This window comes from Zosterops lateralis (genome assembly GCF_965231275.1).
Source record: "Zosterops lateralis genome assembly, chromosome: 6".
In the NCBI taxonomy this organism is placed as follows: Eukaryota; Metazoa; Chordata; class Aves; order Passeriformes; family Zosteropidae; genus Zosterops; species Zosterops lateralis.
In genome coordinates, this window is record NC_139761.1 from 56,061,473 (window position 1) to 56,074,749 (window position 13,277).

General features: G+C 44.4%; 1 protein-coding gene across 5 annotated transcripts in view; it reads right to left on the bottom strand.

The window, feature by feature from the left end:
- The window catches only part of PPFIA1 (PTPRF interacting protein alpha 1), a 53,711-nt gene extending 45,919 nt beyond the window's left edge, over positions 1–7,792 (bottom strand). For 4 of the 5 annotated variants that reach the window (XM_083864479.1, XM_083864481.1, XM_083864480.1 and 1 more), the window contains exons 1-2: positions 7,078–7,792; positions 5,734–5,997 (exon numbers count right to left, since the gene is read on the bottom strand). In XM_083864479.1, coding sequence (XP_083720605.1) covers positions 5,734–5,997 — 264 coding nt within the window. In that variant the 5' untranslated portion in view covers positions 7,078–7,792. The remainder of the gene's footprint in view (positions 1–5,733; positions 5,998–7,077) is intronic. The other variant, XM_083864482.1, reaches the window with a different exon arrangement.
- Between the last annotated feature and the right edge of the window lie 5,485 nt (positions 7,793–13,277).

The window sequence follows — 13,277 nt, forward strand, 5'->3', positions numbered from 1 at the left end:
CTTTAAAAATGGGAAACTAAAAAATAAATCCCCCAATTCAATTATGAAGTCTATTCACATAGCTCTGAGATGCAATGCTAACTTAGGGAGAGGAAAACAAAAATAACTAACAGACGTTTAGAACACTGTTTCCAAAACTTCAAGGTCTCTGACAACACTCTTAACTCTAAGGGACCTGCACATATTGAAACACGTGTCCTCCTAATTCTATGATCAAAATCTAGAGTGAATAAAACCAACATTCAACTCTCCTAAATATATTACAGGAAGGATGAAACAAAGTCTCGGACCAGTTGATATTAAAATTAAGACTAAGAATTTGTAAGGGGGTAGAGAGTCGTGTTCCTAATTGGTATTTATCTTAAAAAAAAAAAAAAAAAGCCAAGGGATTTGATTTTTTTCCTGGAATTGCAATTATGTAATTGCACATTGAATTTTCAAGTCTTCCTACTAAACATCTTCAAAGCACTTTTTAGTTACACTCTTAGAAAAAAATGGAGGAAAAAAATAAAAGGTAACAGAGGAAGAATTCTCTAAATACCAAAAGACAGACACTACCTGTTGCACCAGAGGCTACAGGCAAGCTAGCACTGATGAGAGTATCCATGTGATGTTCACCTGGTTCTAAATACATATTTTAAATACTTTGGTTTGATTACAGCTCTTTTCACTGTATATACAGCCTGTTTTTAGGCTGCAGGTTAGACTAGAGCACCCCAAGCATTAATAAACCCACTGTCAGACATCTGTCCAGAGCAGCACAAGGGTAGGGAAAAATAATCACTAGCTCCTGTTTCAGGGCCTCATCCACCACCAAAAACAAATAAAAAGCATTTCTGTGCAGTCACCAAAACATTCTTCCTACAAATAAACTGAGGGAAATAAAAACAATAGCTTCAGACTTCACCAAATCTGCTTATTAAGGGGATGGATGGGACATCATTCAGCAGTAAATTTCACCCCAAATTTAACAGCAGTAAATTTCACTCTCAAATACAAGGAAACTCAAAGCAAACTCCAAATTTAATCTAGCTAAAAGGTCTATTTATAATCAAGCAAATCTTATATTAAAAGCACAGTATAAACAGCAAGTTGCTAACAATAGGCAAACAGATGTCTGCTGGGCAGGGGTGGATGTTTCAATAAACAAACCCAAACATATCCACATGAGAAACCAAGACAGAACCAGTGCTGGACACTCAGTATACTCCATTGCATTATTTAAGTGTAGCTGCTCCTTTTGCCCAAACATAGAGCATTATTTCAGATAAATTCATACTTTGAAGGTTTGGAGCAAAAGGTGTCAGTTTCTGTGTCTTGAAAAGAAAGAAATGTTAGGGAAGCTGAGGTTTATTGATAATCACTGAAGAATTCTGAATGTTAACTCCTCTAACTGACTTAAACTAGTGTAAAGCCAAATCAGTTCAGTAATTTGCTAACAGTAAGGGCCAAGTAAGATTTAGGAACTGGAAGTCAACACAGATGTCTGAAAATGCAACAGGAAGAGTCCTGTTCATCTCTGCTGTCAGAACAGGGCAGGAGCAGGGGAGGATGTGCCTGCTCTGACCTGAAACCCTCTGGCAGCTCCAGGATTCCTGGGCACTCTGTGAGATTAGTGGCTGTTACTCAGAAGTCAGCACTGCTGCTGCCAGAGCAAGAAGCGCAAGCTCTGGCACCTCGGGGCTGAACATCTGGGAGTGCTGGAAACGGAGCTGCACTTCTGAGGAAAGCGCCGAGGGAATTTCAGCTGCTGCACAGTCTGGCAAGGCCTTTGTTTAATGTGTTTTCTGCCACTGTGTTCTTAGTATTAGGTACAATGCAAAACCTCATTTCTACATCTATGACATCCTGTATTAGTCAAAACTTGTCTGGAGGAAATCCAAATACCACTATTCATAAAATGGCAATGAAATCCTTGAGTCCATCACTTGAAAACAACACCAGGGCAGTCTTTGGGCCAGGTGTTTTGATATTTCTTACATGTAAGGCATTGAGTATTTCTGAGATTGTCAGAGGAACATCACTCTATAGGGACATACCTGAACTTCACTGAATACAAATATGAACTGACACACACCATTTTTAACTGAAGTGCGAAGTAGCAAGAAAATATTTATTATGGACAGAAAACAACTTTTACTTTAACCTTCTATTTTGCTTACCTTGTACAAAAAAAAAAAAAAAAAAAAAAAAAATAAATAAATAAATAAAAAAAAAAAAAAAAAAAAATAAGGCACGATAAACTTAAGACCAAAAGATCAGAGGTGCAAGATTAGGATGGATCTTAATACATGTTGCTTCATATTGGTATTGCATTTATCAGCTTATAAAATTAACACACACATTAAAATTTTCATCCTGATAACAACTGCTGTGAATTCACAGATTGTGTTTTAATTTGTGACAGGTACCAGTGTCACTGGAGGCTAAACCCTGGTCTTCACCATCCAAAACAAGCATCATTTACAGAAAACATCTACATGAAACTCTATCAGCAAAAGGAACCTTGGCCTGCAACACTAATAGCAAAAACTGTAGTAACTTGAGCCTCATCTACCTGGGGTTCAAAATTTAAAGGTTAAATACAGTTTTGCAGATTAATTTATAAATTTGAAGTACACAAATCTCAAATTTTGTAGAATGCACTCTGAAAGGCATTTAAAGGGCCTAATTAAATCCACTAAGGCCCCAATTAGAATCATAACTGAATGTGTTTACATCATAAAGCCCTTTAAGTAAAAAGTTAATGCCCTTTTTTTTCCTGTGAAAAATTCTAGGAAGAATAAAAATTAAGTTCTAGCACAGCACTTTGATTTCCTCAAGCTCATTTTCCAAGGTCAGAGTACAGTTTGACTGGGGTAATCTGTAATAGAAGGAAACTCCCAGAAAACAAAGAGCATTGCCAAGAATCCAGTTATTTTATCAAGGCAGTGGTGATGTATTTCACTTCCAGCTGTCCACACTAAAATCCCATAAAAAGTCAGCTTTGCTTTGAGTAAATGTAACAGATAAAGCACACCTATGCAAGACTAAAATGCTCTCCTCTCAGTGAATTGGACATCCACAAAAGCTGCCTTACCCTAAATAGCTGTCCCAGGTCTATGGGGCTACAACTGATGCCTTAAATTCCCAGCTGCCCACCACACTAAGTGTGTGCTTCTCTGTGGCCCCAAAATCTGCACCACTGCTGCAGGAAAAACTGTGTTTGCCTGTAGAATCTAAGAGGTGCAAATACTGATTTGCTATTTTGAAATTAATTATAAACACACCAGTGTCAGCCTCTCTCTTATACAGAGAGAACTCAGTGAATGAAAGGAATTATGCACAGGGATGCCATCAGACACTATCTTCATAGCAAAACCAGAAGAGTAATTCTAGTATAGAAAAAAATCCATCTGGTATTCTTGGTTTTATACCAGGATTTTCCATCAGCCATCGGAATGGTCTAAAACTGGCTAGTTCAGCTCAAGATCTAAAACAGGAAGAGTACACATTGAAACAATTCAATTCAATGTTAAGATAAAGTAGTCTCAAATCAACTACAAAGACTTGTTACAAGCCAAGTCTGAGAAAGAAATAATACTTTGGTTACGGAATGATTTAGTAATTCATGATGAAATTACACCAGTTTCTGTACAATTAATTAAATTAACCTTGCAGATCTACTAAATTGAAAATTACCATGATAAAAAATTAAAAATCTATACTACTCTTCTTTACTGAAAAAATATAACACAGTTATTTTATTAAATTTAAAGATATCCTGACTTTACCCTGCTTGAAATCCACAACTTAACAACAGGTCACTTGAGGCAGTAGTTCCAAAAGAATGCTCAGCTTGAAATAATTAACAAAAAAGCTTGAATAGTTTCAAATATTAGTTACCATAAAGTTTTGACAGTGAACACGTGCTAGAATTTAAAAAATAAAAATTGCTTCACCTCATCAAAAAATTTACACCCATGAAGGAACTGACTCTACCATAACAACCAAAAAACCTGCCCAATACAGAAGCTATTTCTGATGTAGCAACAATACTGAAAATACTTCTGGTTTTTGAAAATACCACAATCACTTGAGCTTTTTGAGGACAAAAATAGCAGTTCCACAGCATGAAAACAGTATTTTCTAACAGCAATCTACAAAAATCCATACACTGCTGTATGTTTATATAAAATTGCAGTAAAGTTTCTCCCTCAACTGACTTGCTTTTCCAACAGATTTCACATGAAACCATGCAATAATGGCACTCTTGAAAAGGGGAACTGCCTATTAATCTTTCAGAAATGTTTAGAAAGTGATGTTTACATGCAAGTAGCCTCCTAGATTTAGGAAGGAAAGCTGAGAACTGAAAAGGAAAAAGGGGAAGAGCAGAGTTGAGAGCTGGGATGATTCTGCTCAGGCACCAACTCAGGTCTAACACTCTGCAGGTCATGCAAGTGCTTAATGGCCTCCATTAATGTAGCAAACCTGACACAGAGGATGAGGAGAAGCCACAATTATTACAACAAAAAAAACAAAGAACGATTTTTGCCTGCAGCACACAATTTAACACGGGCAGCAGCAAAGGTTGGAAATTTCTCCTTTCTGATTTTCATCGTTGTAACAGAACTAGATTAACACGTGTAACATTTCTGTTCCTGGCCCTCGGTAATTACCAGCGCCAATTACCACAGCCAGAGTCGTACAGTGATTACACTCTAATGAGAGCAGTGAAACAGAAGGATTTAACACCACTGTCTGAAAGGGAATAAACAGTAACTACAATATTTAAGGCTATTAAAGGGAACATTTCTGAAGTCACAGCATCATTGTGCCACGCTTGGGACAAGCTCCACCCTGCCAGGAAGCTCAAGGCTGTCAACAGTTAACCCGCACCTGAAAGCAGCCCCTGCTTTGCCTAGAACCAAATGCTTCTCAACACGTTCAAAGTCCACTTGTATTATTTTTAACTGGAATGGATAAGGCCCAAAGAGTTCTGCAGGCACCAATCACCTTTCCTAACTGTGCTCCTTACGTAACAAACCTGGCACTGCAGGCCACGTGCATCCTCCACAAGGCACTAATTAGGAACTCCGAGCAGGACCAAGAAAAAAACCACCAAAAAATCTCAAAAAACTAAAATCCAAACTTTCCAAAAGTAACTAAACAGGTTAAACAAAACGCTCAGAACTTCTATAGTGCCATGACAACTCAGCATGCATTCACAAGGTAGAAGTCCTCAAGTTTTTAAATCAAAGCCTGTAACAGTGTCAGAACGGTCTGTGTGGAATTCACAGAATCGTCTGGGTTGGCAGGGACCTTAAAGACCATCCAGTTCCAACCTCCTGCCATGAGTAGGGACACTTCCCAAGAGACTGGGTCTTAATTCTTAAGTACATGAATGCACCAGGCAATTAAGAAATAGCATTTTGAAAGTACTAGCTGCAGAAAAAGTCCATCAAGTTCTATTAAACAAAAGGATGTAGGTACCATTCCCCATTTATGGTAAGCAAGGAAATTCCAGAACCTGGGAAAACAGACTGGAGGGAAAGGGCTGCTCTTCCCTGCTTTCCTTGCTCTTTGCATCTTTCTCAAAGTGAGCAAGCACCAACAAACAGATTCTTCAGGAGAGATTCATCTCCCCCTAAGACAACCTGACCCTTCAGTAAATCAAACACACACAAAGCCAACACCACACTACAAGGAGCACAAAAACCATGGAAAAATCCCTTCCTCCCCAGAGGTCCATACCTGTGGAAGGGCAGTGTTGAGCTGCCTCTGCAAGGAATCCCTCTCATGGCCAACCTCATGCAGCTTGCCCTGGGTGAGAGCGAGCGTCTCTTGAGTTTCCCGGAGCGTTTCCAGCAGGCGATCCCGCTCCTCCAGCATGGACACCATCAGCTGCTCGAAGTGGGAATCGGCGTCTGACTGCAGCGGGGAACCTGAACCGTGGCCTCCATTTCCCCCGGCGGGAATCTCGGCCTCACTGATGGTTGGCATCACCTCACACATCATCTTTGAGACAAAACCAGACACGACAAAGGCCACAAATTTCGGTCAGACAGATCTAAACAGGAACTGCCCATAACACCCACTCAGCTCTCCCCAGGATAAATCGAGAGAAGGTTGGCAGCACCTTGGTGTCCGCCACTGTTTCATTAAGAGCAGAGAAAAGGTACACGGTCAACTTAATCAAGGCTCGGCTCCATAATGAGCATCTCGTGACTCCTTGCAAAACCAGATTTTTGCAGCTCCGTCTCAAACTGTGACCTCATTTTAATGGATTTATGTTTTTGTGAGGAGTAAACTGCTGCCGAGATCTTAAAAAAAAAAAAAAACCAAAGATAAGGCATGCAGCCTGACACCAAGAATTACACACTTCACCCGCTAACTGATTACATTGCACATTTTGGGACTCATTATCTGCTTCTTCCACTGCTTCAAATGTACAAAGATCGTATCTACAGCAGCACTCGGAGCTTGTGTTGGCTGTAGAAGGTTTATGGTGGTGAAAGTGATGTATGGTAAATGAGTGACAAATCCTAACAGTCCAACTCGCGAGATAAAAACACATAAAGGAAGATAAAAAGCAAAAAATCATTATGAAGTAGCAGCGGCTGTCAATGCGGACAGCAAAAACAAAACTAAGCAAAAATAATGATGAATACAGTTAACAATGCAGATGGGAGCACTGCACTGCTGGAAGTGAGCACACTGTACACTGGGAGCAGCTTTGAGAAACCCTAACAGATCCCTAAGACACCAAAGTTTTAAAAAGCATGGGAAAAACCCATTCGTGTAACTCCTGCACACTGAACCACCAAGGAAGTTCTTCAGGCAACCTCGCTCACAAGAGCAAACCTATTTAAGGCAAAATCAGGAAAAGCAGCTCCCCCAACCTTTCAGGTACCACAAACTCTGTTCTCAGCCTTTAGCATCACGCTCACATCCGAAAATTTCAAAAGAACAATTCATTCTGAGTCCCACTGTGAGTTCTCTCAGCCCTTTGAAAGATTTGGAACAGCCTGAAGTGCTTTGTAACATTTTCACGCAGGATTACGACAAGCCCTGAATTTTCACCACTGCATTATTTACCTTGCTCAATAAAACGAAAAGGCTTGGCAAACAGGCCCCAGGTTTCCTGCAGCACCAGTTCTTCTCTGTTTTAGCAGTTTTCTGTTATCCCCCCAAACCTTTTGGATCGCAAAGCACCCATCCAGCTCCAGTCCAATGACTGTTTAATCGAAACACGTGGTAGGAAAAAAAAAAATAAAATAAACCCGCCGAGGAAAGAGCAGATCCAGTAAAAAGCAGCAGCTCAGCTAACTCGCCAAGTCCCCGGCACAGAAGAATGTGAAAATAAACTGTCTCAGCTTCCCATCCCTCTATTACTGGCCCACAGGTCCTGCAACAGCTGGGATGAAGGAATCATGTGCCGACGAAAAAACAAAACAAAACAAAAAATGTAGTCCGATGCAGAGGTGCCACAAGCTTCAACAGTTCATCGCTCATAAATTCCACTCAGGTCACAATCGCATTATTAAACAGAGTACGGACAGCAGGGGAAAACAGCACGAGCTTTCTTGTGGAGGATTTGGAAAAGCCTCCCTTCTTTTCTCTTCTGTTAATTCCAACGGGAAGCTCTCCTTCCAGTTCCCCGGGTCTTAGTTCAAACATTTATAATCCCAAGAGCAAGGCGCTGCTGGCGTCGCTTTGGAAGGCGAGCAGGGAGCGAGACCTGTTGTTTCCCCCGCGCCAGTCCCGCAGACGATGCTCCGCAGGCGAGAGCGGGGAAAGAAAGGCCCCGGCGGCTCGGGGGCACCGGCCCGGTCCCGCCGCCGGGCGAACAAAGCTGCGGGCGGAGGACGCGGGGCTCCCCGCTCCCCCCGCCCGTCTCGGGGCGCACCGGGCCGGGCCTCGCTCCTCGCCCGCCTGGCTCCCCGCCGGAGGCCGCAGCGGCGCCGGGAGCGCGGCCGGGCCCCGCGCAGCCCCCGCGGAGCGGAGCAGCCCGCCCTGGCTCCGGCCCCTACCGAGCGCGGGACGGTCCCCTCGGCCCGGGCCCGGCTCCGCCCGCCGCCGCCGCCTCCACGTCCGTGGTGACCGGCGCGGGGTCGGCTGAGGCCGGGTGGGTGGCGCCGGCCGCCCGGCGGTGCCGCCACGGCCTCAGGGGGCGCGGGAAGCGCTGCGCGCCCGGAGAGCCGCGATCGCCGCCGCGGCCCCGCCGCTCCCGGCCCCGCTGGCCGCCGCCTCCCGCCGCTCCCGGCGCGCTCCGCGGCCCCGCATAAATCAGTGCGGGCCCACAATGCACCGCGCGGGGCGGCGCGGCCGCTCCTGCTCCGCTCCCGCCGCCGGGGACCCGGGTTCGAGACCAGCTCGGCGCCGACCGCCCCGTGTGAGCGATACCGCCGCCGCCCACGCCGCCCGCCCCGAAGGAAAGGACGGGAGAGCCGCAGCGGAGCCCCGGGGCGGAAGGCGTGTGCTCCCTGAGGACTGGGAACAGGGCAGGGCCGGAGGGGCCCCGCAGCCCGTGCCGGGGCCTGCGTGTGGCGGCGGGACCCGGCCGGGATGGTCTCTTTTCCCAGACAAGACAAGAGGACATAGTCTTGAGCTGCCAAGGGATGCTTAGGATGGACATCGGGAAGAATTTCTCCACAGAAAGGGCGGTCAGACATCGGGATGAGCTGCCCAGGCGGGTGCTGGAATCACCGTCCCTGGAGGAGTCTGAGGAAAGACTGGACGTGGCACTCACTGCCATGGCCTGGTGACACCGTGGTGTTGGGTCACAGACTGGACTCAATGACCCCAGAGGTGTTTTCCAACCTAATCCATTCTGTGATTCTGTGCAGCAGAGCCACCAGGTCCCCAGCACAGCCAGGGGTGGCTTCACTGACACAGCCTGTTCTCCATAGGAAACTGGGTTTGGCTACATTGACTATTATTTTTCCAAAACACCATAGAAATGTTTTTCCACTTGCATTTCTATAGCGCTTACTCTCTTCCCAGAGCCTTCACCATGCCCATGAGTTGAAAGTTGAAGTCTGCAGGCAAAGCTTAAAAAACTCTTTCCTCTCTTCACGTTTGCATTACCACCCTGAATAAGGTATTTGCATTTTGGACCCTGTTGTTGTTTTTACAGTGGAAAGCTTTAAAAGGCATCAAGTTAGCCAGACAGAGGCAAGTCATGCCAAAAAGTGGCAGTCCCTGCCCAGAAGGTTCTACAGATCTATGGCTGGATTACGTGGATTAATTTGTAAATACACATCTTGACACCTAGCACTGGATAGAAAGGATCACTAACAAGTCAATCTTCCTTTCCCCACATCTGAAATTCTTTATAAGTTTACTACATTTGTGCTCCTTCCCTTTGGTATCTGAGCCTTTAGAGTGCATTCAAGTCACATTTTTAAGCTTCCCCCCTGTACAGCCATGAGGTCTAAATTACTTTTTTTCCCCTCCTGAAGTTTCTAATGTAATCCCATGACTCTGGGAGCAGGAACTTTGAGGAAAAAGCCAAATATGATGAGGCACATTCAAATAATGAATTCTTTGAAATATTGATCAGCACAGCATTAAGGCTGAATATTTGAATAACTGAGGTCTGACTCCTCAATGTAGGAAGAGTAGCAAAAAAATTCCAAAATGAATTGTTATGAATTAACCTGTACATAGGTAAATGCTTTTATTTACAAGCTTTGATCCAAATTTTCGGTGGATGAATGAAGAAGACTTCGGGCTAAGCAGCTGCCAGGACAGCATCTTCAAAATAACCTGTTCCAGCAATGCCAAAACAAGGCTGGAAAATAAAGTACAATTTATGGCCATGTGAACAAACACCATTCCACCTCAACTCATCACACATAAAAAACGAGAATTAATAATGTTGGTAGGAAGACTGATTTCGCCTGATTTGATTTGTGTTGAACAAAAGGTTAAAGACTGTAATGGGCACAGAGTTGATAATCTCTCTCAAACTGGACACTGCAATGCATCCAGCCAGATTAACTGATCTCAGAGCCAGGTCATGTGGAATAAATTAATAAGTGAACCTCAGTATTCATGTAGATCCTAAAACATGAATTTTCCCTCAGTCTGGGATGCCTTGGAATGTGTGTTTTTCTTTTAGAACTAAGTTTTGTTTTGTCCTTAAATGGTTAAAACCAGAAAATGAAGATTTGTACCATGCCATAATCCAGCTTCATTATGAAAGCAAAGGACCTACCACACAATCCTAAACTGAGAATAAATATGGATGAACTCCGGACATTAATTTTCACTTCACCCGGTTTGGTAATAAGGCACAGACAGTCACATGCAGTTTGCTCAGCTCCTCACATCCGTGGTGGGATTTCCCATCTAAGAGGCAGGAAGTTTTACCTGCAGACCCTCCTCAGCCTCAAGGAGTTGTGACTTTATCTCTGTCACCTTCAAATCACTCTGTACACAAGTTTGAGAGGAGGGTGGAAATGCCAGTGGTTAGGCACTTTCTTGAGAAATGGGTTTCAGCCTCAGGTGGGAACAGAGTTCCCATAGCATATAAATGTCTGCTATATGAGGAGGAGGCACTGTAACGAGCCAGGTATTTATTCATGCCCAAAAGGATGGCCTAGTCCAGGAGGGAACCTACATCCAGAATGTCCTAGCTAAGGAATATGCCTCCCACGTGGCATACTGCAAATACCTTCCTCAGGCACCACGCTCTGTGAATGCCGCAGAGCCCAGACTCTGGGTACAGCACAGTTTCTGAGGTGCTCCAAAAATACTTGAAAGCCTTGACTTTAAAGCCAGTTCCTACTCCCATGTGCAGCCCACCAAAGCTGGGACCACATCAGTGGGGAAGGCCAGGACTTGAAATTCTAGAGGAAAATAGTGAATAACCAGATCTTTGCACAATGCTCTGCGCTGCACAAAATACACATGGAATGATATAGTCAGAACTCCCAGGCTCTACAAATATCCAAATATTTCCCAGTCCTATTTACTTTGTAGTACAATGAAACCAGTTTCTTTCTTTTTCTTCCTCCTGGGCATGGAACCCGGGATATACCATCCAACATGAAGAGCACCAGCAGCTCGGATCTTTTTAATTAAATGAGTGCGATGTCTCTTTTGTAAGTTCAGCAAGAGGCCTGGCTCCCTGTCCATGTCACTTAGTGAGATGTAACACTTTGTGGATGTGTCTGGAAAGAGCCCCCACATACATCAGCTGACAGCAAAGCAATCAGTCCAGAGACCCGGGTTAAATCTCTCTCCACTCTTTGCACCTCAAAAACCACACGCTGAAATTCAAACAAAGGCTGTTAAAAGCACAGACGAGGGAAAAAAAAAAAAAAAAAAAAAAAAAAAAAAAAAAAAAAAAAAAAAAAAGGGTTTTCTTTCCTGTCACATGATAAATTAGATCCTAATGTTTATCCAAGCCCAGCAGAGCAGGCGGCTCTTCCTGCCCGGCAGCGCTGGGGTGAGGATGGGGTCGGGCCGGAGCTGCCCTGCCCTGGGCTCTGAGGACAAACACCTGCTGACAAACACCGGGGCTGCCCAGCGCTGCTCCCGGCTCGCCCGGCCCGCCGCCTTCTCTGCCCGCTCCGGGCTTCACGCTTCGTTTGTGCCGAAATTTCCTTTGTGAGCCTCAGAGCCACCCCACGCCAGCACAAAACCTCTGCTGAAAATAGTCCAAGATCGCCAACGCAGTTTCCCCCCCCTCGCCCGCCCCCAGTCGAGCTGATGGTACCTTATTTACTCCTTGTCCTTTACAGATGACTTAATGACTTAGCAGCAAAGTGCATTTTGAACACATTTCAGGCATTTTGTACCGAAATGAATTGATGCAAGAACAGGATTTTTGCCAGCAGCACTAATTATCCTTTTGTCGGTAGATAGACGTGACCTGGACCATTCTGTTGCCATAAGAAAATGTCTCCAGAGGTTGCTAGACAGTGGAGACACTTTGCCTGGGGGAGAAGGAATGAGAGGGAGGAGGCTGGAAGGTGGCCTGTGGAGAAGAGGACGGAGGTAATTAATGGTTATGCCCATGTATAAAGATAAGTGCACCAGTAAATGTGTCAGCCCTTGGGCAATGGAAGCCACGACTTCTACAAACCCCGACACAGTCCTTGACATCGACATTTTATTTATATAATAATTCTTTATATAATGTGGGTCTATGTGGATCTATGCCAGATTCAGGCAGGTGTAAATCAATGGGAATGGGCTGCTCTGAAACTGAAGAAGGTTTTTGACCTGGACTTAGGAAGAAAAGTCTCTACAGAGCAACTGGGGACTGGAGAGGACTCTTAAAAGACCGGATGAACTTACACAATTTATTTTAGTGGGAATCATACCTATGTCAAGACTATAAATGTTCTTCAAATTTAGCTGCAACCAAAACCACATATTCTCACTCAAGTACAAACCTGTTGAACTCGAAAAGACTTTCAGCTTAGTTTCAGCTTCAGTTGTGCAATTTGCAGTTCAGAATTATTGCACCTGCTGTCTTTTTTGTATGGATTTACAGCAGCAGAAATCCCCTTGAGCTAGAAAGAATTTCTAAAGCCAAGTATCATTTATTTCAATCAGAAATTAAATACGCCCCTAATATCCAATTCAAACATAGTCCATTCCCTCAGTGTAGACTGAGTTCAGCACATCTTCAGATAGTTTATAGCTATAAGGAAAGGTATTGAGCTAAAAGTGCATTCAGTTGCAAGTTCAGGGCAATAGAGTTGCACATTATCTAGTTAAGCATTTTTAAAAAGATAATATTTTTCGGAAAGGCCATATTCATGTGACGTGGCTGTGAATAACATTGGAAGAACTGAAGGATTCAGAAGGAGCTGTGATAATGCAGCTCCTGCGTGACTGGAGCAGGTCTGGATACATTCCACCTGGCTGACCACCTACAGCACAAACCCATTTACCCTTGGCTTGCCTCTGTAATCAGTGGAGCAAGAGAGCCACTCCACGGGAGGAGTGATTCAGACCTTTGGTGTGGTCCATGAATCACCTGCTCCAGGTGCCTGTCTGTTCCCATTGGCTCCAGAGGGAGCCCAGGGCAGCTGGACTCTTGCCGTGGGAGCTGTGCTCGGATGTCTAAAGCACCATGAGATGAACCTGGGGGTTGGATATACGTGGGATCAGCACAGCTTGTTGCTGTAGGAAAGCCAGGGAAGTGGATGTGATTGTCCACAGAAATGAGCTGGGCTGTTCCTGCTGTGAGTTTAGCAGCCCATGGTTTGTCTGTCTTGGTAATTTTAACTGGTCTGCAATTCAATTACTGTATTTGCAAGACTGGAGCCTGGAGC